This window comes from Chiloscyllium plagiosum, unplaced genomic scaffold (assembly GCF_037043375.1).
Source record: "Chiloscyllium plagiosum isolate Xiang-an unplaced genomic scaffold, Cpla_swu_hap1 HiC_scaffold_16, whole genome shotgun sequence".
In the NCBI taxonomy this organism is placed as follows: domain Eukaryota; kingdom Metazoa; phylum Chordata; class Chondrichthyes; order Orectolobiformes; family Hemiscylliidae; genus Chiloscyllium; species Chiloscyllium plagiosum.
The window spans coordinates 82154928-82182579 of record NW_028270154.1 but is presented as its reverse complement, the minus strand read 5'-3'; the positions used below and the strand labels follow the sequence as shown (position 1 = coordinate 82182579).

Here is a 27652-nt window from a genome sequence, read left to right as displayed (position 1 = left end):
ATCTTGTTACCTTCTGGTTGGTGAGTTGGTGGTGGGCAAGTTGTTGGAGGGAATCCTGAGGGACAGGATGTACATGTATTTGGAAAGGCAAGGACTGATTCGGGATAGTCAACATGGCTTTGTGCGTGGGAAATCATGTCTCACAAACTTGATTGAGTTTTTTGAAGAAGTAACAAAGAAGATTGATGAGGGCAGAGCAGTAGATGTGATCTACATGGACTTCAGTAACGTGTTTGACAAGGTTCCCCATAGGAGACTGATTAGCAAGGTTAGATCTCATGGAATACAGGGAGAACTAGCCATTTGGATACAGAACTGGCTCAAAGGTAGAAGACAGAGGGTGGTGGTGGAGGGTTGTTTTTCAGACTGGAGTCCTGTGACCAGTGGAATGCCACAAGGATCGGTGCTGGGCCCTCTACTTTTTGTCTTTAACATAAATGATTTGGATGTAAGCATAAGAGGTACAGTTAGTAAGTTTGTAGATGACACCAAAATTGGAGGTGCAGTGGACAGCGAAGAGGGTTACCTCAGATTACAACAGGATCTTGACCAGCCAATGGGCTGAGAAGTGGTAGATGGAGTTTAATTCAGATAATTGCGAGGTGCTGCATTTTGGGAAAGCAAATCTTAGCAGGACTTATACACTTAATGGTAAGGTCCTAGGGAGTATTGCTGAACAAAGAGACCTTGGAGTGCAGGTTCATAGCTCCTTGAAAGTGGAGTCACAGGTAGATAGGATAGTGAAGAAGGCGTTTGGTATGCTTTCCTTTATTGGTCAGAATGTGGGGTCAAGCCCTCTTCTAATTTTAACCAGCCATATCGAAAAGATTCACCCCTTGTGGTAATTTGTTTAAATTTGAGAGGCAAAGAACTATCCCAGAGGTCATTATTTAAAGTACAAATTAACAACTTTATTATTTAAGTCCAACAGAGAATATTAAAACAAACAACTATTTACATCTCTTTTCTCTTAAACCTCACTTTTACCTCCCACTCGTCAATATAGTTCGATGAGAAAACCCAATTAAGATTTACAAAAAACAACATATGTTTCAAAACCAGTCAGCTTTGTCAACTCTCCTCTGCAAATTTTCCTCTGTAAATTCTCCCTAGATCAGTTTTGATGTTTTGCTGTGCAAACTCTTTCCCCAGACAGTACCTTTCAGACAGCTATTGTGCTAGCAGTCTCCATGGCAGCTCTCTCCCAACTGTTCAAAAATGTCCAGTTTTATGTCCCAAAACATTGGATCATTTCATTATTATCAAAATACTAAATTCAAATGTGATTGGATTTTGGTATCTTGGGACATAATTTAAACTGATTGGCCGAATTTGAATTTGTTTTGTCTCATGGCAACCCAGCTACTGCTAGCTGTTTTGACCAAATGTTATATTGTTGTCTTGTTCAGAACATTTTGTGCTCTGTCAGGCAGTTTTGCTAGCTTTTCAACTCTTTTAAAGGGTACAGTACCTCTATACCTTCATAAATGTATTATGACCTCTGTCCTGTGAAGAAAAGATCTAGATATGGCAGCTTTTTGATACTGACAAGGGGATCCCTCAAAATATTACTGTTTTGTAAGGGCCATCTTACATCAGCACAAAAGATTCTCACCCGTTATAACCACAGTGTCCAATTACAATGAAGTAAGTGCAACTTTAGATCATTTCTCTATCAATCTGCATATTGTCAAGAAAGGAGTAGGGATACGGGAAAATGTTTAAGTTTCAATTCTCCTGCAACTCTTGCTGATTTTTTGCAGGCAATATTTCTCCACATAGTCTGCCAACAAATTCTGCTTAGGCTCATTAGAAACTTGGTGAAGATTGACCTCAGTTCTCATTGGATCCAGATAGATGGCAAACCTCTCTACACCAGTCTAGGCTGGATTGTAAGCTGCCTCTCAAAGATGAAAGCCATGCTATGTTAAATGTGAGGCAAAGGATAATTAAGACATTGGACGGAAGCTGCATTGCAGTTGGGTTATTCTCCAAGGTAGATTACTGACTTATTCATAGATGCAAAAGCCCTTTTGTTTTGGAGTGCTCGGGTGTTACCAAATTCCTCTGACAGTCTAATTAGAAGTTGGCACAGGTGATCTGAGATTGAAAAGCACAGAAGAACAGCCAGTTCTCTGTGGGATGAACAACGCAGCTGCTAACCTACACTGACAGGTAAAGGGCAGCCTACAAGGGTTGATCTTCATCTGAAATCCTTCCAATATGCAGGCTAAGAATTTCAGCATGAGAAGGAGAGGGAAGGAGCAGTTACGACCTCAGTCGGTGGAAACGAAATGTGGTCAGGGAGGGAAAGAACTTGAATTGGCATGTCCTTTGTACAGGAGAGTAGTGACAGCAGCAGTTATTCTGCAGAGGCAGAAGGGGTCATTTTAACCCCCTGAGTGTTGGGACAGCCTTTGCACGGGAGGAGAAATTAAACAAAGTTAGCTTCTCAACCCACCCATTTCGCATTCTGGTGAAAGTAGATCAGCCTGGGTGAGCAACGTGGATGCCACTTGTCGACAATTATTACAGGTTTTATATTTACTTTGCCCCCACTTTGACCAATTTTCCCAGAGCCTGGCAAAGCCAGTTAGTCAACAAAGAGGTGAGAGGCCACATCACTAAGTTAAGTATATTTATTCCATGACTGAGCTCTGATAAAGAATCATTTCGCCTCGAGATGTTAGCTCAATCTTGCTCCATCGATGCCACCTGACCCATTGTGATCTCCACCATTTGATGTTCTCAGTCCACAATTGCACAATCAGCCAGATTCATTTCCCCAACCCCTTCCAATGATCACAATGCCCCCTCGAAAACAATCCTCCCAATCACCCAACCCGCCCCCATAGCTGAGGACATACAACCTAGCCACAATCCCCATCTGATCACAATCTCATCTCCCACCCCACACCCCCCTCAGTGACCACAATCTCTTCCCCCAACAACCACATCACGCACTGATGACAATCTCTTTCTTCACACATCCCCCCCCCTCCTCGACCACTGTCTGCCTATTTCCCACACCCCCACGCCTTGGCCTTGTGTGGCAGGTACTTTTGTTCAGCAGACAGATATCCTGCCAGGCACACCTGCCTGCCAAAAGAGAAACCAAGTGCAAACTTTTCAGATAGATCCTGCGATTAATTTTGCTTCCAATTTGCCATCCACCTCTTCTCCGGCCGAATTCCCTGTTATGATCTCAAAACCTCACTCTGAGTGGGTGATCGTAACTTTTAAAACTTTTGCAAAACTTTCACATGTATCTAGGTACATGTAGCAATAGTAAATCAAAAGGGCAACTGATATACTCTAAAAGGAAAATATTGGTGGGAAGTGAAGGAAATTCAAGGGGAAGTTCGAGGACAGCACTTTCTAACACCAGCCATGATGGCTGAATGGCCACCTTCCAAACAGTGTTAAGGACCAGGCTAGACACCTTCAAAATAGTTTAAGAAGGCATCCTAGGCCCTGACTTTTTTCAGATGTGATGGAGCTGGTCAAACCACTCAGCTTTAAGCAAAACAGAATTTAGTTAAACACTACTGTTGAAACACGAACAAACAAAATGAAATTTAGAATAACTGAGCTATTGGAAAACTTAACCAAATACTTGATACAGTATCTTAACTAATTAACTGTATCATAACATCCCATAAACACACCCCTTGGCAAAAAGGTGAATTCAGACACAAATTCTTACAGGCATGAGGGAACAACATCCAGAGAGAGAGATTTCAGAAAAGGTCAGAGGCATTCTCTACTGAAACTTGCAACACTTCTGGACTCATACATCTTGTGACTGCTCGAGCTAAAAAATGAACTAGAAATAAACCTGAACTGGCCAGTCCCCTTCCATTGTTTAGCTTTTAATCCCTAGACTCTACAGTGCCTCTGTGTTTATAACCTCTCTTCAAAAAAACACCACGGACAATATAACCTTTTTAAAGTAGCAGTATCATCATACCCATAGATGCCATTCTACATGCCAACTAACTCATATCCATTTTCTTCAGCTGCTAAGCATGAAACACATGCAGAAATTAGAGGGAACACAGGTTGTGTTTATATTATGCTCATGAGCTTACTGTGAGCAAATAGGCTCCCATATTTCCTATATTCTCAATTACTGCACTTCAAAAATACTTCATTAGTTGCAAAGCATCTGGTGATTGTGAAAAGCGACATACAATTCTTTTCCCTTTTCAGTTATGAACAGAAGGTAAGACCATGGGCTGAAAACCAAATCAACCACCTGTATTTCCTTGTATTTTTATCAGCCAAATGCAGCTTTGATTTAAACGTCGTGTAGATACATGTAAATAAGAACTGAATTTAATTCCAGTTGCTTGATCTTGTATAGATAAAAAAAGTCTTTGTGGAGAATGACAGAGTGCAGTTGAAATAACCAGATACACGGCTTTATATGCATTTAGTTCTCCAATTTCAAATAACTTCCCTTCCCATCCTCTGACTCCCTTTCCTGCCCCTCCCCACTCCATTCCATTCCTCTCAGCCACATACTGGATTCATCCTTCCCATCGACCAACCAGGTCGCATTCTCTACCTGTCTCCACCTATCCCTACCTCACCAACCCTTTTATTTGCAGCTCCCCTTACACCCAGCCCCAGTCCTGAAGAAAGGTGACGCTGAAATGTTGACTTCTCCACCTCCTGATGCTGCCCGGCTTGCTGTGTTCCTCCAGCCTCCTGTATGTCTACCTTGGAATCCAGCATCTGCAGTTTTTTTTGCCTCCATCTAGGGCTGTGAGAAAAGCAGGTGACCACCATACAGGCCATAATCATTGCCACAAATAGCCAATGCTCTGCAGCACAGAGAGGAGAGTCAGCAGTCTATCCTTGCCCTTATATTGTGCAGCACGGGAAACATTAATTGTTAATGAGAATTATTCTTCCAAGCAGGTACTAATGTGCTGGGCCATCGTCTCTCACAGGAAGTGACCCATTTAGCTTAAAGTTTGAGTGCATGAGAAAGACAGAGGACAGTCTTAAAGAGATGCACTTGAATAAAATCAAGCACAGATTATCAATTAAAGAAAATAAATTGCCTTAATTTGTTATCGTGTTTTTTTTATAGTCGCTGCGTTGTGGAAAGAGTGTGAGGCAAATATTGGTTAAAAATAAACTCTAATATGTTGTGGCAGATGCTTCAACTGTGGAATAATAAAATCAGAAGATGTAGCAGGATGCCTATTGGAATCTTCAACAGAAGAGGCAAGATAAAGTTTTGAGCTGATTTAAAGACAGTACATTAAAATAAATGAGGGGCATGGATAGAGTTAATGGTAGTTGTCTTTGCCCTGGGATGGGGGATTTCAAGACTAGGAGGTATAGTTTTAGGGTGAGAGGAGAGGAATTTAAAAAAGACATGAAAGGTAAATGTATTTACACAGAGGGTGGTTTGCGTGTGGAATGAATTTCCTGAGGAAGTGGTGGATGTGGGTACAATTCCAATGTTTGAAAGACATTTTGTCAGGTACGTGAAAAGGAAAGGTTTGGAAGAATATGGACCAGGAGCAGGCAGGTGGAACTAGTTTAGTTTGGGATTATGTTCGGGTCTGTTTCCGCACTGTATGACTCTGTGGATCTATAACACAAAGAACTGCGGAAGCTGGAAATCTTACACAAATACAGAAGTTGCTGGAGAAGCTCAGACACTCTGGCAGCATCTGGAAAGGGAGAGATAGAGGTAATGTATTAGCGAGTTTTGAAAAGATTGGTAGCTCAGGTTGAGGTTCTGGATATAGGTTTGCTCGCTGAGCTAGAAGGTCCTTGTCACCCTACTAGAAAACATCTTCAGTGAGCCTCTGGACAAAGCATTGCTGATGATTCCTGCTTTCTATTTATATGTCTGGGTTTCTTTGTCTGGGTGATGTCATTTTCAGTGGTGACATCATTTCCTATGGTGATGTCATTTCCTGTTATTTTTCTCAGGGGGTGGCAAATGGGGTCCAGAATTCAATCAACAAACACATTGACTTAGACCCCATTTACCACCTCCTGTGAAAAAGAACAGGAAATGACATCACCATAGGAAATGATGTCACCACAGGAAATGACATCACCAAGACAAAGAAACCCAGGCATATAAATAGAAAGCAGGAATCATTAGCAACGCTTTGTCCGGAGGCTCTTGGAAGATGTTACCTAGTATGGTGATGAAGTATCTGAACATGAACCTTCCAGCTCAGTGAGCAAACCTACATCCAAGTTAAGGTATTTTCAGATCTGTTCTGAAGCAGAGTCACTGCTTTGTCCCCACACAATTCTGCTGAGTTTCTGCAGCAGTATCTGTTAAAGGCAGAACAAGTCAGAAATACTCAGAATGTCAGGCAGATTCTGTGGAGAGACCCATGCAGTTATACAGAGAGGTCATTGACTCCAAAGCTTAAATCTCTTTCTCTCTGCACAGATGCTGCCAAACTTGCTGAGTTTTTTTTAAAATTTCCCAGCGATTTCTGTGTTTTTATTTCAGGTTTCCAGCATCTGTGGTATTTTGATTTTGTATGTAACTGGTAGAATGATGTGACTCGAATGAGAAAAAATAATTTTGCCCCAGCTCCTGATGCCTTTTGTCTGTCTGAGTCACATGGAGTTCCTGTGTCTGTGCTACTCAGTCAACCAACACAGAGTAGAGCTGAGCAATGCAAACTGAGTCTACATGTTTTGTGTCCCATCTCTCTTGTCACAGAGCTGATTTAAGGATCAACTCTGGTGAAATTAAGTCATTGGATTAAATGAAACAAAAATCATCTTGTTTTCCTTCTAAAATGTGATTACACGTTATCCAGTTCAGGCACTGTCTCATGACTGAGGCTTCAGCTTTGTTACTCTGCTGTTGTTGTTCCAGAATATGATTTCCAGGCTGCAGTAAGCTACTAAATAAGACAAGGAGCTGATGGTATATGACGATGTCCATATTTTACCTATTCATTAGCTCATCGACTGTGGATAGGCAAGCATTTACTACCCATCCCTAATTGCCCTTGAGATAGCAGTGGTGAGCTAGCTTCTTGAATTGCTGCAGTTTCTGCAGTGTAAGTACACCGGCAGTGCTGTTAGGGAGGGAGTTCCACTTTTTGACCCAATGACAGTGAAGGAATCGCAATACTCATTTCAGTTGGCATGTCACTTAGAAATGAACTTGGAGCTGATGGTATTCCCACACATCTGCTGTCCTTGTCCTTCTAAGTGATGCAAGTTGAGAAGGTGCTGTCAGAGAAGCCCTGGTGAGTTGTCACACTGCAACTTGTGAATAACATTCACTGCTGTGACTGTGTGTTTGTGTTTAAGGCAGCGAATGTTGAAGTTAGTGGCTGCTATGTTCTGGCTGACATTGAGTAGTTTATGCATTTTTGGAGCTGCACTCATCCAGGCAAATGCGGAGTATTCCATAACCCTCCTGACTTGAGCCTTGAGGAGTCAAGTAGTGAGTTACACACTGCAAGATTTCCCAACCCCTGACCTGCTCATGTAGCTACACTATTATCACAGAATCCTAACAGTGTGGAAACAGGCCATTTGGCCCATCAAGACTATACCAACCCTCTGAAGAACATCCCACTCAGACCCATTCCCCTACATTTACCTCTGACTAATGCACCTAACCTCCACATCCAATTTAGCCTGGCTATCTACCCTAACCTACACTTCTTTGGCTGTGGGAGAAAACTGGAGCACCCAGAGGATACCCCACACTTCACAGGGAGAAAGTGCAAACTCCACACAGACAGTTACCCAAGGTGGGATTCGAACATGGGTCCCTTGCACTGTGAGGCAGCAGTGCTAACCACAAAGTCACTGTGCCACCCTGTAGGGGGCTGGGCACAGCCTACACCCAGGGGTGATGTTTTCATGCTGATGCCTGCTAACCCCGATGTTGGTTTTAAATTGCTGGACACATGGGTACAGCATGGAGTGAGGCATGACCCCATGCTTTATATGGCTAATCCAGTTCAGTTTCTGGTCAATGGTAACCCCAAGATGTCGATCATGGGAAATTCAGCAATGATATTGTTATTGGATGTCAAGGGGCAAATGTTGGAATTGGTCACTGTCTGGAATTTGTTTGCCACAAATATTACTTGCCACCTATCAGTCCATACCTGGATGTTGTCCACGTTTTGCTGCATATCAACATGGGCTTATCTGCAAAATTATAAAGTATCTGAATATTGCACAATCACCAGTGAACGTCATCCCTCTGACACTTTGATGTCGGGGACGTCATTGATGAACTAGCTGAAGATGGTTCACCCTAAACCCTGAATGATAAAAGCTGTTGTGGTGTAGTGGTAATGCCCCTCCCTCCGAAACAGGAGATCCAGATTCAAGTTCCCACCTGTTCCAGAGATCTGTAATAACATCTCTGAATAGGCTGCTTAGAAAATATCTACCCTAAACAACATCCTGTTACTGAAATAATTAGCCTCTCTTAACAGCAACCATCTGCTTTTTATGATTCCAACCAGTGGAGAGATTTCCTTCAATTGCCATTGACTTAACTTTTCCTGCAGCTTCTAATGTGCACACATTCAAATGCTATCTTGATGTTGGGGGCAGTCGCTCTCACATCACCTCAAGCATTTCAAAGAATGTATTAGCATCTGTCGGTTTGTATTTACTTTGCTGTGAGCTTACTTTTTCAATAAACAAAATGCCAGATTTGCAAAGTGTTATGTGAATATGTATTAACCCCCTCAGCATGAGAAGTGCCATAGAAAATCGCAAAAGCTTGGAATTTGTATTTTGAATGTTTCTGAACAGGAAGTTTATTTGTTTTGACCCTCAGTCTGAATTTTCACACATTTCGGCTGGTGGGGTGCAATTGAGTGAGACAAAAAGGCTAGAGATGGCCCATACTTAATCCAGTCGCCAAATGAATAGGTCATGTCAGCATTAAAGTCACTCTGTGCTCGGCTGAATTGCCAGAACTGTCCAGGTGGATAACCTGCAGAATGGGCAGACTGGTGAGGTGCCAGAGGGCACCTGATATCTATGCCAGCTTAGGGAAAGATGCAGATCCAGGGAATGGGGAAGGGAGGAAGGAAGTAGGGCGAAAGGATGTTGGATAAATAAGAAGGCAGTAGTCAAAGAACTGTAAAAGTCTGACGAAAGAGTTAAACTTAAAATGACATCGTTTAAAAGAGCATTGATTCTGAAGTGTTGAATTTCAGTAATTAAATGCCACTTTATCTTGCAGTGATTGAGATGCATTGGATATCATTTATTTGGTAATTACTTGATATTAGAAAGTTGTTACTAACGGATTTGCACTATTGAATCAATTGGTTTTTAAGCTGTAATGTCCATAGGGCCATTGCCATCTGTCTTGATTGCAAGCTGGCTCAATAGGGCAACTCAAAAATGTGATAATTGGATTAATTGATCTCAAAAAATGAATCAATTTGCCCTTGGTTCAATCAAATCAAAATTGGAGTGATTTCATTTGAGACACCTGCTTTGTCTGACAATTGATCATTGAATACTCAATTTATAGTGTCACTCCATTATGGTATCAGTGCCAAGGTGATATGCTTTATACATCTGTAATTTCAACATAACAGAGCGATGACGCTCCCAAGTTGATGGGCATCACATTTTGGCAATGGCCTCAGAACGCATACTTCTAACTTTTCCAGCTGTCATTTTCTCTGATGTTATGTTTACATGGACGTCCTTTAGAGTTAGCCTGCTTATTTTAGTTCAGTGACTGTCAAAACAAAACACCTAAGAAACAAATTAAACAGTTTACAACCAGAAAAGATAAATCTCCAACTTTGCCGATCATCTTGATTCCATCATCGGGTATGATCCTGATCGTTTGGGTTGTGTTACGTTTTAGTTCTCCATCCCACGCTAACTTTTGCCTTCTATTTCATTCCAAGGAAGCTTGTCACAAGCTTGAGGAATAGCACCAAAACTATCTGGTGGCCTGGAGCCTTCCAGCCTCAACACTGACTTCAAAGACTTTCAAGCAGTTCTCGTTTACTGTTGAATGGCAGGTTGACTAATGGGAAGGATGGTCTATGGCTGATAGGGTGGTCCAGGGACCATATATCACCTTCCTTTTCATTCCTTCACACATTAGAGCCTTGTCCACCTGGTCATGTTCTCTCTCTCTCTCTCTCTCTCTCTCTCTCTCTCTTTAACTGCAAACCATTCACATAATCTCTGGGTTGCAGCATTTACTTACAGAGGAACCTCGATTATCTGGCATTCGATTATCTGAATAGCGAATTATCCAGCAAAATCACAAGGTCCTGATGCTTGGCTAAACTAACCGGCATTCGATTATCTGGAATTCAATTAACCAAATGAAATACTCCCTGCCCGAGTCCTTCGGATAATCAAGGTTCCTCTATATTCAAGTTCTCTTGCTATTTTCTCAATTTTATGACACTGATGTTATTCAGCCAGCTATCCTCTGCCCAATTAGAGACCATGGCCTTCTCTCTTTTTCTCTCCCCCCTGTCGCTGCTTGAAGTTCATCTCTAACATCTTGTGTTAAAGACAGGAGATGATCAATGTCCAAGTTCAACCCTTTCTTCCATGGATATTGGCTCAACTGCTGAGTTTTTCTGGAACTTGCTGATTCTATTTCATTTCGTACCAATGTGTGCTGAAAAGGATTTGACTGTGAATGAAGAGTTTGCAAAACAATTAACGTTTAAGTGGTATTTGGATGCCAGTGAGCGCAGCTTGGGTTTCTGTTTGTGTACAAATAGCCAACTCGGCTTTTTTTGACCAGAAAACCATGTGGACAAAAGGCATTGCATCTCACCACTGCTATTCCCACTTAGCCACCACAGAGTTTAGTGCCACGCTTTGTCATCAGACAATGAATTATTTCATGTAGACAGTGAAACAGGCTATCAATAATGAATGAACCATCTTTAGTTATCCATAATACATAACGAGATTGCTCTAAACTTAAGGTCGCAAGGAAGCATTGAACAAATGTGAGCTGAGTTAATGAGAGGTAAGCCATCCATAAGACTGTAAAATATCAGAGCAGGAGCAGTTTCCAGCCTTTTCCACTTCATCCTTGTTTCTCTTGCTGATTATAAATCTGCCTATCTTAACCAATCCTCTATCCATGCTAACACACCATTTCTAACACCACAGGCTCTTACCTTATTGAACAGCTGGATATTACATCTACTAGTACCCATTTATCTATCCTGCTTGTTACCTCCTTGAAGAACCATAACATGATTTCCTCTTGACGAAGTCTTGCTGACTCTGCCTGATAATTTTCTATGTTTCCAAATGCTCTGCTATTACATCCTTTACAGTAGACGCTAATATTTGCCCAATGACAGGCGTTATGTTTCCAATCGTCTGGGACACTCCCAGAACCTAAGGATTCTTGGAAGATTACTATCAGTGCAACCACTGTCTTTGCAGCTACTGCCTTTATAATCATAGGATGCAACCCATCAGATTTAGGGGACTTGTTAACCTTTAACCTTGTTAGTTTCTCTTGTACTTTCTCCAGCAAAAGTTAATTTGTTTATTTTCTCCCCATCTTTAGCCTCTTGCTTATTGATAATTTTCACAATGCTATAAGCATCCTCTACTGTGAAGACTGATATGAAATATTACTCAATTCCTCTACTATTTCCTGATTACCCCATTATTATTTCCCCAGCCTCATTCTCGAAGGGCCTAAGTTCACTGTTGCCCATTCTCTCCCTTTTTATACATTTAAAGTAACTCTCGCTGTCTGTTTTTATATTACTTGTTCGCTCATTTGGTTTATTTTCTTTCCTTTTTTTGGTCATCTTTTAATGGCATTCCCAATTCCTTGATTTACCCCAAATCTTTGCTTTATTGTATGTCTTTTTCATCTAATTTGATACTGTCTGTAATCTCCTTGATTAACTCCCTTGCTGGCATTCTTCTTCCTCACTTATATCTGTTGTGAACTGTTCTATTAAACACCAGCCATTGTTCATCACTGTCTATCTGTTAAACCCCTTTCTTAGGGTGTCCAGCCAACTCTGCCCTCATTCACATCCCTCAGAGGGCAGAGGGGCACTTGGTTTAATATCGCTTGCACCCTCTACTTAGCTGGCACATCAGGGAGGCAAAAGTGAGGACTGCAGACGCTGGAGATCAGAGTTGAAGAGTGTGGTGCTGGAAAAGCACAGCCGGTCAGACAGCATCCGAGGAGCAGGAGAAATCTACGTTTCGGGCATGAGCTCTTCATCAGGACATCAGCCAAGGTTATGTATTTGGGTATCTGGAGTGGGAGATGAACCTATAACCTTCTGGTTCAGAAATGTAGATGTTGCCAGCTTTGTAAAGGTTGGTATGAGGGACATACGGTGTGTGTAGCTCCTACCTGTTTTGCACCATACTCATAGCCATCCAGTCACTTGGGTAGACATTCTTCTCAATCAAATCCTTGAACAGGATAAAAGTTTCCATGAAGAAATCCTGCAGCAAAAAGCATCAGTTAGGAAAGAGGAAGAAATTGATCCGGAAGAACTGAAAATAAATGTCACATTCAGTCTCATACAACCGAAACTTTTGGGGTTTTTTTCACAAACGGTCATTGGCTGAAAATCACACATGATCATCACCCCACGATTAATAAAGGGCCTTTATTCATTGCAAACACAAACAAAAACAGAAATTGCTGGAAAAGCTCAGCAGGTCTGGCAGCACCTATTGAGAGAAATCAGAGTTAACGTTTCGGGTCCAGTGACCCTTCCTCAGAACTCTCGATTATTCATTGCGACCTCTCTTGAAAGCATGGAATGTGGGTCTTCATCTCAGAAGCACAATTATAGTATCATACCCTCGTAGATTACACTGAAGGGGCTAAAATATTTGAAGAGCATTACATTCACTCTAAAACGTCATAATGGACAATAGGTTTGGTAATGAATGAGCAGAGTCATCCTGCCTATTTTATCCGTTTCTCTAAAAGTAATTCAAACATCAACATTGGCTCAGAAACTGCACCTCCAACTTTCTACTTGCAAAACCACTCTCACACTCTTTTACCTTGAGTTTCAAAGCATTAAAATACCAGCATTTGAAAAAGTATTGTCATCTTTCATCTGTAGTACTCACTGCATTTACTACTGCCACCTTTTCGAAGGAACGTCTCTAAACTCTTCAGCCTCCATAAGACAAGCAGCCAATTTATCATCAACATTTGAGAGATATAGAGCCATAGAGAAGTACAATAAGGAAATAGACCCTTCGGTCCAATTCATCCAGGCCGACCGATATCCTAAATTAATCTAGTCCCAGTTTCCAAAATGTGGTCCTTATCCCTACTCATATACCCATCCAGATACCTCTTAAATGTATTTGTACCAGCCTCTGCCACTTCCTCTGGCAATTCATTCCAGACACACATCCTCCTCTGCATGAAAAGGTTGCCCCTTAGGTCCCCTTTAAATGTTTCCCCTCTCACCTTAAATCTATGTCCTCTAATTTTGGACTTCCCTATCCTGGGGAAAGGAACTTGTCTATTTATCCTATCCATGCACCTCATGACTTTATACATTTCTGTATGCCTCAGCCTTTGACACTCCAGGGAAAACAGCCCCAGCCTATCCAGCTTCTCCCTATAGCTCAAACCCTCCAACCCTGGCAATATCTTCCACCTCAGCTTCACAATCTGAACATAAAAGAGGAAAAAGGGCAAGTTCATGAAAACAATGTACCTCCTGGTCAGTATCCACCACAATTAAAATGACATTGCATCGTGGCTCCTATTCAATCCTTGAGGCCAAACCTCAGATTTAAAAAACTTCAGGGCTAGTTGGTGAAAACAAAAATCTGGTGAACTCCTTTCCAATCATTTTGGATAATTCTAACAAGGGGATCACCCTGGTCCTGGTTTACAAAGTAATCAGTTTTCTACCCTAACTGGAAACAAGACCAACTCTCCCTCATTGGTCTGAAAATTACTTTTCTTTATCTTTTGCAATGCTTCAATTAATTAAATCTGCGGCCCTTGTTTTAATTGTATGACGCACAAACAGTGAGCCCACCATTAAATTTAAAATTTAAGACGTCCATTCAGAAGTCTATCAACGGCAGGGAAGAAGCTGTTCTTGAATCTGTTGGTATGAATGTTTCGGTTTTTGTACCTTCTGCCTGATAGAAGGGGTTGAAAGAGATGGGATATGCACTGCAGAGCAGCTATTCAACTCTGGAGTGCATCACAGCTGATTTTGATCCTGTCATCCACAACCTTCAATCAAGCAGGAATGATTGGCTTGCCACTGATGTACCCAAACTCCAAACCAATGGTATCACCCACACTGTCAGTCCATCTGGGAGGGTAGTATTCCATCGCTTTTTGGACTGCGCTCTCCTCAGATGTACAAACATATTCATTTTTGATATCACAGCCCAGCTAATAAAAACTTTTAATTTCTACCTGCTCATTGGATTTCTCTGAGGTACTGCAACTAATATTAAGTTATAGAGGCTGGGAGCCAAGGAATCTGTAAACATGGGTTTTTGGAGACTTGCATAAAGATTTGTAGCTCAGGTGCCAGCTGTTGTGGTTGTGGGTACATTCGCTGAGCTGGGAAGTTGATTTGCATCCCCTGTCTAGGTGACATCTTCAGTGCTTTGGAGCCTCCTGTGAAGTGCTGCTGTACTGTGTCTTCTGGAATTTATTTGGTTCTCTTCCTGCTGCTTCCGGTTTCCAGTTCCAGTTGCTCGTTGTAGTGGCCGGTATATTGGGCCTAGGTGAATGTGCTTGTTGATGGAGTCCATGGCTGAGTGCCATCTCCCTAGAACCCCTCTGACTGTCCTCTGTTTAGCTTGTCCTATGATCGGTGTGTTGTCCCAGTTGAATTTGACCTCCTTGTCATCAGTGTGTGTGGCCATGGTGGTTAGTGGCTAGTGTGGTGTTCGTGGATGTGGATTGTTAGTTGTCTGCCAGTTTGTCCTATATAGTGCTTCATGGAATCTTGTAAACTGTTTGTCCTGCACATGATGGGGATTGGGGTAGTTTGTTTTGGTGAGCTGTCGTCTGGATTTTGGAGTTGAAGAGATCAATCTATTACTGCTGACTGCCTTTTGCTGACAGAGGTGCAGGTGCCCACTGGTTCAGAATGTCACTGACCAAACAGATAGAAAATTGTAACAACATACGTTTGCACAGTTTCTTTCATCCATATTCTAACATGAGACACTGTGCCTTAGTGTGCTCAAGGGATTATATCAATGGAAGATTTTGTTGTTTCTGTCTTTTTTGATATCTCTCATCCAAATTGCCTGCTCCCCCTGCTAAATTCAGTGCTGCCCTATTCTCTATCCACGGAGAGTGTAGTCAGACATGAGGCTACTGAAAATCTGATTCAACTTTCCTGCTCGGGTTCTGACTCGGGACATGGATACACTGATTTTGTCCTGATGTCCTCTTGCCTGTCTCCCCCCTTCAAAGCCCTCTGTCTGCCAAATCTGTGTCTGTGGCATGGTAGAGGTGAGATAGATTGAATATTATGCATTGCTCTTGCGTTTTATTTGTTCAAAGCAATCTTTCCTGCATCAAAGAACTTTGAGAAATTAGCATTTTTTTAAATTAGATATTCAAGGAAGTATAAAAATATTGATGTTTACAGTCTGTGACAACAAAACGTTTCCCCCGGGGCTTCAAATGGGATTGCACTGCCAGAAGTCAAAACTCAACGTAATTATTATATACCATCTTTGCAATGTCGAAATAAAGAATGTGCATTTCAATCATCCTTTCCTCATCTTCAGGATACTTCCTCATATCCAATTAAATAATTTTGAAGTGTGGTCGCTTCCAAAAATTTTGAAACCATATCGCGCATAAGTGACGCTGATTTACTGAGACATAAATGTTGGCTGGGCACCAGAATAACTTTCTGCCCTTGATTCAATTAATATCACGGGATTTTTATATCCACCTGTTTAGCAAGCAGTGACTTGGGTTTCACAAGATGGCACCTCTGGCAGTGCAGCACCTCTTCAGGAGTGCACTGAAGTGTCAGCTCAGACCAGGCATCATCAGATTTTGTTAAACTCAAGTACAGGCAACCAAACTAAGTGGATGAATAGGTACACACTTGAATAACACTACATAATCACTCACATAAGATGGATCACTGTGCTTGCACACAGACAATCAATATTGAGCACTCTCTTCTATAACACGATCCTGAGGCCAGCCTTCTCAATTGCAGGCAGTGAAGGAGGCTACTGGTATGTTGGCCCTTGCAGCAAGAGGATTCCAGTAGAGGAGCTGGGATGCCTTGCTGCAATTGTACAGGGGCCTCGGTGAGACCACACTGATGCATTATCTGCAGTTTTGGTCTCCTTACCTGAGGAAGGATGGATGCTCTGATTATGAAGGGAGTGCAACAAAGGTTTTTTTAAGTAGAATCCCCTACAGTGTAGAAGCAGGTCATTTGGCCCATTGAGTCCACACCGACCCTCCCACCCCCCAACCACCAACCCTATTCGTGTAACCCTGCATTTCCCATGGCTAATCCACCTAGCCTGCACATCCCTGAGTACTATGGACAATTTAGCTTGGTAAAAACAATGACTGCAGACGCTGGAAACCAGATTCTGGAGTAGAGTGGTGCTGGAAAAGCACAGCAATTCAGGCAGCATCTGAGAAGCAGGAAAATCGACGTTTCGGGCAAAAACCCTTCATAGGAATCCTGATGAAGGGCTTTTGCCCGAAACGTCGATTTTCCTGCTCCTCGCAATTTAGCATGGCCAATCCACCTAATCTGCACATCTTTGGATTATGGGAGGAAACCGGAGCACCTGGAGGAAACCCACACAGACTCAGAGAGAATGTGCAAACTCCACACAGACAGTCGCCCGAGGCTGGAATCAAACCCAGGTCCCTGCCGCTGTGAGGCAGCACTGACCACTGAGTCACTGTGTCACCCTGAAAATCATTTAGCAGACTGAATCCTGGGATGGTAGGACTGGCCTAAGAAGAGAGACTGGATCAGTTGGAAATATATTCACAAGCGTTTGAAAAAATGAAGAGGGTTATCTCATAGAAATCTATAAAATTCCAACAGGGAAATCAGCAGAGTAAACCCAGGAAGGACGGTCCAATGACGAAGGAGTCCAGAACCTGGTGTTACAGTCTGAGGATAGAGTGTAGTTGATTGAGGACTGAGATGAGGATAAATTTCTTAACCCAGAGAGCGGAACTCTCTGCCACAGACAGTGGTCCATACCAAAACATTGAATGTTTTCAAGAGGAGATGAACATAGTTCAAAGGGGATCAAAGGATATGGGGAGAAAGGAGGAACAGGGAACTGAGTTGGATGATCAGGTGTGATCATATTGAATGGTGGAGCAGGGTCAAAGGGTCAAATAGGCGAAAGTGAAGACTGCAGAAGCTGGAGATTAGAGTCGAGAGTGTGATGCTGGAAAAGCACAGCAGGTCAGGGAGCATGTGAGGAGTAGGAGAATCAACATTTCAGGCAAAAGCCCTTCAGTAGGAATGCCTGATGAAGGGCTTATGCTCGAAACGTCGACTCTCCTGCTCCTCGGATACTGCCTGATTGGCTGTGCTTTTCCAGCATCAAACGTTTTGACTCTAATCTTCAGCATCTGCAGTCCTCACTTTCTCCTATTTTCTATGTGTCTACGAAATGATTGCACTAATGTTTGGTGGCAGTGAGCGATGTAAATCAGGTATTGAGTTTTATTTAAACAGTCAGTTCTGAGCAGTGGACAGGAAAGTGACATGATCCTGCCACTGTGTGAACCATTGCTGTGACAACAATTCCCACACTATGCACAGCTCTGGCTTCCCCAATATACAATAGATGCTGCTGAACACCATTGCCAGAACAATTGAAGGGATGGAGGGATGGGATTGTGAAGAGTGATTATGTAAATTGGACAGATTCTCAATGGAAAGAGAGGCCAGGAGGTGACATGATTGTTGTTTTGTATTAAGGATTCCAAAAGGAGTCGATAATGAAGATCTTGACAGGCTATTACATCTTGTTCAGAGCAGTGTAATCAAAGGGACATGATTGGCATTTGAAGGTGAGGTAAGATTTGAAACCAATATGCAGAAACAATGACTAGGATTTTCACTGTGAGCTGTGAACCGTGCCGTCAGTGTTAAATGGGGCACAGTGTATTGCAGTTTGTGGCTAATAGGCAATTTTTCCACCAAATTGTCAATAAATAAACAAGCCCCGAGAGTACTGTCCAATCTGTTGTGTCCAAGTCAGCCTCCTTTCATCAATGCTGTCAGCGGCCTGCCACATACAGTTCGGTAACCTGGCTAAGCCCTGACCCCTCATTCTGCTTCCTGGAAAAGGACCAGAGGGCAGGATGGAGCAATGGAACTGCATTACCAACTGGTGACCCTACACCTTTCTTCCTGGTCACAACAAAGTTCAAAGTTCATTCCACTACCTCTCCTCTCCTGCTCACCCAGTCCCTCTTCACCTGCTTATCTGCCCCCCCCCCTTGCCTGCCTTCCTCCTGTTTGCCTGCCCCCTCCCCACGCTTTCTTGCCCACCTGCCCTTCTTCCCATGCCCCCGCATTCTTCTTTTCCCGTTCTTCCTGCCTTGACTCTTCACTCTTTCCTTGCCCCCTCCTCACCCATATCCCCTCCATGACATGATCTTTCCTGAAGAACACCAGCATTACCTTTGCCCCACCCCACCAATGAGCCACCCACCATTGGGCGGCGTGGGTGGCTCATTGGTTAGCACTGCTGCCTCACAGTGCCAGGGACCCGGGTTCAAATCCACCCCCGGGTGACTGTCTGTGTGGAGTTTGCACATTCTCCCCGTGTCTGCATGTGTTTCCTCTACGTACTCTGGTTTCCCCCCATAATCCAAAGATGTGCAGGTTAGGTGGATTGGCCATGCCACATAGTGTCAAGGAATGTAGAAATGCAGGGATAGAGTAGTGGAGGGAGGGGAAACATGGTGGATTTGGGTGGAATGCTCTTCAGACAGTCAGTGCGACTCAATGGGCTGAATGGCCTGCTTCCACACTGTTGGGATTCTATGAGTGAGTCTTTGAAACAGCAGACAGTTTGATGCTGGATCTTGGGTGAATTCAGTCAATTAACAGCAAACTGGAGATATTTCTTTCACAATTGCCAATAATATGCGTTGGAAGGAACAAGTGAGTTTGAGAGATAGCATCAGATCTGACATTCGTCACTCGCAATGGGAGAGGCAGTGAAATGGTGGTAATACCCTTTGGAATCGTCATTGAGGACCCCAGACTAACGTTCTGAGGACATGGGTTCGAATCTCACCACAACAGATGGTGAAACAGGAAGTCAGTAAACAAAATTGCAATTATAAAGCTCATCTAATGGCAACCATGTAACTGCTATTGATTCCTGTTAAAAGAACAAACAGTTCACTACAGTACTTTTGAGATAGTAATCTGCCAATCTTACCTGGCGGCCTACAGGCGTGGTTGATCCTTCAATGCTGTCTAGTCCTTTGAGCAATAAAAAGTAGCCTTGTCCACAATAGCTCATGAACGCAAAGAAAATGCTAATTGTGTCACAGTAAGGATCAGCTTGCTAATTCTGCTCGATATTAACCATTCTGGGCCTTCTCCACCACCTAAGCAAGGCCACCCAGAAACTGGAGGAACAACACTTCATCTTCTGCCTCGGGAGCCTACAACCACGCAGCCTCAACATTGAATTCCCCAGTTTCCAAATCTCCTCACTCCCCACCCCACCCCATCCCATCCCATCCTAGATCCAACCCTCCGACTTGGCTCTGCCCTCATGACTTGTTCTACCTGTCCATCTTCCTTCCCACCAATCCCCGCCAACACCCCATCACAATCGCCTCCCACCTGCATTCGCCTATCGCCTTCCCATCTACCTTTCCCCCACCCCCAACATTTATCTCTCAGCCCCCTTCCCCCTTCACATTCCTGATGAAGGGCTCTTGCCCGAAACATAGGCTCTCGTGCTCCTCAGATGCTGCTTGACCTGCAGCATCTGCAGCGCCATGTTGTAACGGCTCCCTCATTTTTAAACCAGTACCCCTAGTTCTAGACTCGACCACAAATGAATCTAATCCCACATGCCAGCATTTGGTCCATACCCCCCAAACCCTTCCTATTCATATACCCATCCAGATGCCTCTTAAATGACCACCCTTTCACTTTCCACCCAGGCAAGTCCCCTCAGGATCTTATATGTTTCCATTTTATTTATTCACAGAATGTAAACATTACAATGTTGACAGGGTTGGAGTGTCTGAGCTACAGGGAGAGGCTGAACAGGCTGGGGCTGTTTTCCCTGGAGTGTCGGAGGCTGAGGGGTGACTTTACAATGGTTTATAAAATCATGAGGGGCATGGATTGGGTAGATAGACAAGGTCTTTTCCCTGGGGTGGGGGAGCCCAGAACTAGACAGCATAGAATTAGGGTGCGAGGAGAAAGATATAAAAGTGCCCTAAGGGGCAACATTTTCACACAGTGGGTGGTGCATGTATGGAACGAGCTGTCAGAGGAAGTGGTGAAGGCTGGTACAATTACAGCATTTAAGAGGCATCTGGATGGGTATATGAATAGGAAGGGTTTGGAGCGATATGGACCAAATGCTGGCAAGTGGGATTAGATTAATTTAGGATAACTGGTCAGCACGTACGAGTTGGACCGAAGGGTCTGGTTCCGTGCTGAACATCTCCATGACTCTATTATGACTAGGGCCAGCATTTTTTGCCTAGAGGACAGTTAAAATTCAAACATATTGCTATGGGTCTGAAATCACTGGTTGGCAGCTTTCATCCCCTAAAGGACATTAATGTTGTTTAATTCCCCAATCAACGATTACTATTCAACATTTAACTCTGGATTCCTTTTTTTTATTATTGATTTCAAATTCTACTACCTGTCAAGGCAAAATTCAAACTCAGGTTCTCAGAACATACCTGAGTCTTGGGTTTATAGTCAAGTGATAATACCATTAAACCATCACCTCCTCAGGATCATTGCTGACTCTCCTAAACTCCAGAGGATACAGACCCAGCCTCTCTAGTCTTCCCTCATAAGACAGGGTAAAAACAATGACTGCAGATGCTGGAAACCAGATTCTGGATTGGTGGTGCTGGAAGAGCACAGCAGTTCAGGCAGCATCTGAGGAGCAGGAAAATCGACGTTTCGGGCAAAAGCCTTTAATCAGGATTACAGGAATGAAGGGCTTTTGCCCGAAACGTCAATTTTACTGCTCCTCGGATGCTGCCTGAACTGCTGTGCTCTTCCAGCACCACCAATCCAGAATTCCCTCATAAGACAATTCATTCATTTCGGGTATTGTTCTGGTAAACTTTGTCTGAAATGCTTCCAATGCATTAACTTCCTTCCACATATATAGTCACTATGGTAATTAGTGAGTTCAAAATGGTGGATGGGCTGCCAATTTTTACCCCTGAGCACCTTCCAGAATTTTGGGAGACAGGTTTGATGAGATTGCATTGCCGACATATTCCTATCAGTGCATTGGGAGTGGGGTGGGTATGTGGTATGTGGCCAGGGTAGTAGAGGTGGTGCTCCTAATCTGGAATACCCAGCTCCAAGTTGCTAAAACAGGCAGGTTTCATTTGCTTGTGCCTGGGTCAGTGCAAGATAACTTTTCTTTATTGGTCAGAGCATTGAGTATAGGAGTTGGGAGGTCATCTTGTGGCTGTACAGGAAATTGGTTAGGCCACGTTTGGAATATTGTGTGCGATTCTGGTCTCTTTTCTATTAGAAAGATATTGTGAAACTTGAAAGGGTTCAGAAAGGTTTAGAAGGATGTTGCCAGGGTTGGAGGATTTGAGCTATAGGGAGAGGCTGAATAGGCTGGGGCTGTTTACCCTGGAGCATCAGGGCTGAGAGGTGACCTTATAGAGGTTTATAAAATCATGAAGGGCATGAATAGGGTCAATAGATAAGGTCTTTTCCCTGGAGTGGGGAGTCCAGAACTAGAGGGCATAGGTATAGGGTGTGAGGAGAAAAATTTTAAAGGGACCTAAGGGGCAACCTTTTCACACAGAGGGTAGTGTGTGTATGGAATGAGCTGCCAGAGGAAGTGGTGGAGGCTGGTACAATTACAACATTTAAAAGGCATCTAGATGGGTATATGAATTGGAAGGGATATGGGCCGGATGCTGGCAGGTGGGACTAGATTGGGTTGGGATATCTGGTCGGCTTGGACAAGTTGGACCAAAGGGTCTGTTTCCATGCTGTACATCTCTATGACTCTATAACTGTTGGAAATTAAATCTTACATTTATTTCACAACTCCACTCCCATTACAACATACCATCACTGGAATGGTGAACGATACAAGCCTTCGTATTTTTATAGATCATAGCCTCTTGTTGAAAGAGGCCTGCAATGTCAAAGGTTCTTTCATTCAGCAGAGATATATCCATGGAGTTATAGAGTCATACGGCACAGAAACCAACCTTTCGTTCTCGCCCATCCATACTGACCACAATCCCAAGCTAAACTAGCCCCACCTGCCTGCGCTTGGCCCATATCTAGATTAGATTACTTTAGATTAGATTACTTACAGTGTGGAAACAGGCCCTTCGGCCCAACAAGTCCACACCGACCCGCCGAAGCGCAACCCACCCATTCCCCTCCATTTACCCCCCTACCTAACACTGTGGGAAATTTAGCATGGCCAATTCACCTGACCTGCACATCTTTGGACTGTGGGAGGAAACCGGAGCACCCGGAGGAAACCCACGCAGACACAGTCAGTCGCCTGAGTTGGGAATTGAACTCTGGTCTCTGGCGCTGTGAGGCAGCAGTGCTAACTGCTGTGCCACCGTGCCATTTCTTATTCATGGACTTATCTAAACATTGTAACTACCAGCATCCATCACTTCCTCAGGAAGGTAATTCCAACTAAGAACATCTGTCTGAGTAAAGAAATTTCCCCTCTTTTTTTTAAATCTTTCTCCTTTCACCTTAAAATGTGACCCTTCATCTTGAAAAAGACCCCACCCCAGGAAAAAGAGTCTATTTTTCCTATGATTTATAAACCTCCATAAGGTCACCCCTCAACTTCGTACGCCCAGTGAAAAATGTCCCAGCCTATCCGGCCCCTCCTTATAAGTCAAACCTTCCACACCTGGCAACATCCTGGTAAATCTTCCTCTCCAGCTTAATAATATCATTCCTACAACAGGGTGACCAAACTGGACACAGTACTCCAGGAGAGGCCTCTCCAACATCCTGCACTACATCAAACATTTTTAAAAATGCATTAATTCATGGGATAAGGGCATCAATGGCATTCATCACCCACCCCAGAGGGCATTTGCAAGTCAGCTACATTGCTGTGGGTCTGGAGTCACATGTAGTCTAAACCAGGTAAGGATGACCGTTTCCTTCCCAAAAGGGCATTAAGATAGCAGATAGTTTTTTTTTAACCTCAACAATGGCTTGATGGTCATCATTAGATTCTTATTTCCAAGTTTCTTTATTATTTAATTCAAACTTTAGCATCAGCCATGACAGGATTTGAACTCAGATATCCAGAATATTCCCATAGGTCTTTGGATTAACAGTCGAGTGATAATACCACTGGGCCATCGCCTCCTGTGTTGGTTCTTGGAATGGGGGTTTCTTCCAATTTCCTGGACAAAACTCCTCTGAAAACAGGTTGATTACCCGTACATGTTGAATAGATGACCTTTTTACATTCCCTAACCAAGCTGTTCAGAGGTATTACTAAGGTAAAAACAATGACTGCAGATGCTGGAAACCAGATTCTGGATTAGTGGTGCTGGAAGAGCACAGCAGTTCAGGCAGCATCCGAGGAGCAGCGAAGGATGCTGCCTGAACTGCTGTGCCCTTCCATCACCACTAATCCATAATCTAGAGGTATTACTACTCATCTCAGGAGCAGGTGGCACTTGAGTGTGGCCCTCCTGGCTCAGAGGAAGGGACTCTACCACTGTGTCACAGAAATAGTTAAAGGTTAGCTTCTGGACTATTAGGGTGGTGACATTACAACTGTCTCCCTCATATGGATGACCTGTAGGTCGACAGAATAATGGTTATTTGACTCTACGAGAAGTGACTGGCTTTGAGATTTCTTTTGACAAAAGTGTTACATAAAAATGGGTGCTATTTTAAAACTGCAAACATGTGACACCACCTCCTGTTAAATAACACTGTTGATCCAAGTAAACTAAGACAGTGCTATTTATTTGCAGATATAAACATATTAAATGAGGTTTACTGGGCTTGTTGTGGAGATTATTTTGACATTGAAGTTTCTTAAGCATATCTATGTTGTTCGTTCCAACTCCCCGGGGGGGCAGAAATCTATTTTCTCTGCAGCTTGGAAATGAACTCAATAAATTTTTGACCAGAAGTATTGATCAGTGCATTTAAAAAGATGCCCTGAAATTTCGACAATTTATCTCTCAAAATCAGATTAAGATTTCCCAGCGTCACTGTTTGTAGTAACTTGGCCCTTGCTAAAGAAAGTGACCTTCTGAACATTACTGCTACAAATGTATTACAGTGTGCAGGTGAACTGGTAGGTGCAACTCAGGGGACTCCTCATGTATTATAGTGAAATGATAAGTACAGCAGATGGGGGAAGGAACGTCATTTTTATAAATGACCTGGATGAGGGGTTAGAAGGTTGGGTGAGTAAGTTTGCGGATGATACGAAAGTCGGAGGAGTTGTTGACAGTGAGGAAGGATGTGGCAGGTTACAGCGGGATATAGATAAACTGCAGAACTGGGCAGAAAGGTGGCAAATGGAGTTCAATGTAGCTAAATGTGAGGTGATTCACTTTGGTAAGAGTAATAAAAAGATGGGGTACTGGGCTAACGGTCGGATACTTGGTAGTGTGGATGAGCAGAGGGATCTTGGTGTCCATGTACACAAATCTTTGAAAGTCGCCACCCAGGAAAAGAGTGCGGTGAAGAAGGCATATGGCGTACTGGCTTTTATTGGTAGAGGAATTGAGTTCCGGAGTACTGAGGTCATGTTGCAGTTGTATAAGACTCTGGTGCGGCCACATCTGGAGTATTGTGTGCAGTTTTGGTCGCCATACTATAGGAAGGATGTGGAGGCACTGGAACGGGTGCAGAGGAGGTTTACCAGGATGTTGCCTGGTATGGTAGAAAGATCGTATGAGGAAAGGCTGAGGCACTTGGGGTTGTTTTCATTGGAGAAAAGAAGGTTTAGGGGTGACTTGATAGAGGTGTATAAGATGATTAGGGGTTTAGATAGGGTCGACAGTGAGAATCTTTTTCCACGTATGGAGTCAGCTATTACAAGGGGGCATAGCTTTAAATTAAGGGGGGGTAGGTATAGGACAGATGTTAGGAGTAGGTTCTTTACTCAGCGAGTCGTGAGTTCATGGAATGCCCTGCCAGTAGCAGTGGTGGACTCTCCCTCATTATGGGCATTTAAGCGGGCATTGGATAGGCATATGGAGGATAGTGGGCTAGTGTAGTTTAGGTGGGCTTGGATCGGCGCAACATCGAGGGCCGAAGGGCCTGTACTGCGCTGTATTCTTCTATGTTCTATGTTCTATGTTCTATGTTCTATGTCATCAGAGAGGATTTGTTAGGGCTTGGTTCTCCCTTTCTGAAGGCACGGACACTTGCTGAAAGAAGTGTTGCCTTCTTGCATGTATCAAAACCTGAAGTTAAACTCGCCACCAGTAGTCTCTCTCTAATGCGATAGCATCTCTCTGGGGTCACCAAGCGGCTCTCCATCACCCAAGAGAATCTGAAAGATGAGGATTCAAAAACTCGCCTAAATATCCTCTTTCGCAACAGAGCATTCAAATAGATTTTCACAGTTCCTTTGCTTTTCAAAAACAAAACTGGTTTGGAATTAAATGGGGAATTTGAAGACAAAGTAATATTTTTAAGGTGTGAGGAGAAAGATTTGAAAAAAGACATGAGGGGCATTTTTTGTATATACAGAGGTTGGTTCATGCATGGAATGAACTTCCAGAAGAAGTAATTGATGTGGGTACAATATTTAAAATACGTTTGGATAAGTTTATGAATTGGAACTGTTTGGAGGGACGTGAGCCAGGAGCAGGCAGGTGGGACAAGTTCAGTTTGTGGTCTGCATGGACTGGTTGGACAAAAGGGTCTGTTTCCACGCTGTATGGCTCTATGACTCTATGACTTTTTGATTGTTTCTTTTATTTTATATTTTACCTCGGAATGTATCTCTGTACGTTTTTTTTCTCCTCTGTGCTTTACTCTTTCCCTTTGAACAGGTGCTTGTCAGTGGTGTACCATTGCTGATGGTGTAGAAGGAAGTGTGCACGACCCCCCCACCCCCCCACCACCCCAGACGTTACTCATTTCCCATGTGGTTGCAATTAAAGCTTACAGTGTACATAGGAAATATGAGGAATTCTGCACCGGGCAAGTTCTTCACTGGGAAAACATGATGATGAGCTTTGAAGGAGTCATAAAGAATCAAAGAGGGAGGTTCAACATGAGGAGAACAACTCCTCCAATCATTGCCATGAATGTAATTCTTTCTGAGAGCACAATGATAGACTTAATGCTCTGGAAGTTTAAATTTGAGGTATAATCATTATGCATTACATTGGTGTCACTTTATAAATGTGTATATCAGCATTATTTATTGATCACAGCTTAAGCACATTAGTGGACTAGGGACATTGCCTTTATTGTGGAAAAAAAACAATATTGCGTGGTGTCGTTTATTCTGTGTTGAATGTTCATGCTAGTTATCAGTTTTGCACTCATCTCGCTGTGGGACATGGTTGAACTTACAAGCTTAGCAGACCCCTCCTTCCATAGCTGGTAAAGGAGCTTGCTCTCTGTGGAAATAATTACAATGTTGTAGATGAACTCAGAGTCATACAGTACAGAAACAGACCCTTCGGTCCAACTCATCCATGCCAACCAGGTTTCCCAAACTAAACCAGTCCCATTTGTCATGCTTAACCCATTGCCTTCTAAACCTTTCCAATTCACGAACCTCTACCATTTTCTGTGGCAGCTCATTCCACATATAGAGTCATAGAGATGTACAGCACAGAAACAGACCGTTCAGTCCAACTCGGCCATGCTGACCAGATATTCCAACCCAATCTAGTCCCATTTGCAAGCACCCGGCCCATATCCCTTCCTATTCATATACCCATTCCAAATGCCTTTTAAATGTTGTAATTATACCACCCACATCACTTCCTCTGTCAGGTCATTTCACACACGCACTACCCTCTGCATGTATGAACCACCCTCGATGTGAAAAAGTTCCTCCTCAGGTCACTTTTAAATATTTCTTCTCTGATTTTAAAATTGTGCTGTCTAGTTTTTAACTCCCCTACCCAAGGGAAAAGACCTTTGCTATTCACCTTATCCAAACCCCTCATGATTTTTACAAACCTCTGTAAGGATGTAGTGTACCTGGACTTTCAGAAAGCTTTTGATAAAGTCCCACATAGGAGATTAGTGAGCAAAATTAGGGCATGTTGTGTTGGGGGCAAAATACTGACTTGGATTGAAAATTGGGTAGGCCATTTAGAATAGAGTTGAGGAGAAACTTCTTCACCCAGAGAGTGGTGGGTGTATGGAATACTCTGCCCCAGAAGGCAGTGAAGGCCAAGTCTCTGGATATTTTC

At 43.1% G+C, this 27652-nt stretch overlaps 1 protein-coding gene across 1 annotated transcript in view; it reads right to left on the bottom strand.

Annotated features, from left to right (window-relative positions):
• The window catches only part of LOC122556798 (dedicator of cytokinesis protein 2-like), a 754195-nt gene that overhangs the window by 197890 nt on the left and 528653 nt on the right, over positions 1-27652 (bottom strand). The window contains exon 29 of the mRNA XM_043703987.2: positions 12374-12468. Coding sequence (XP_043559922.1) covers positions 12374-12468 — 95 coding nt within the window. The remainder of the gene's footprint in view (positions 1-12373; positions 12469-27652) is intronic.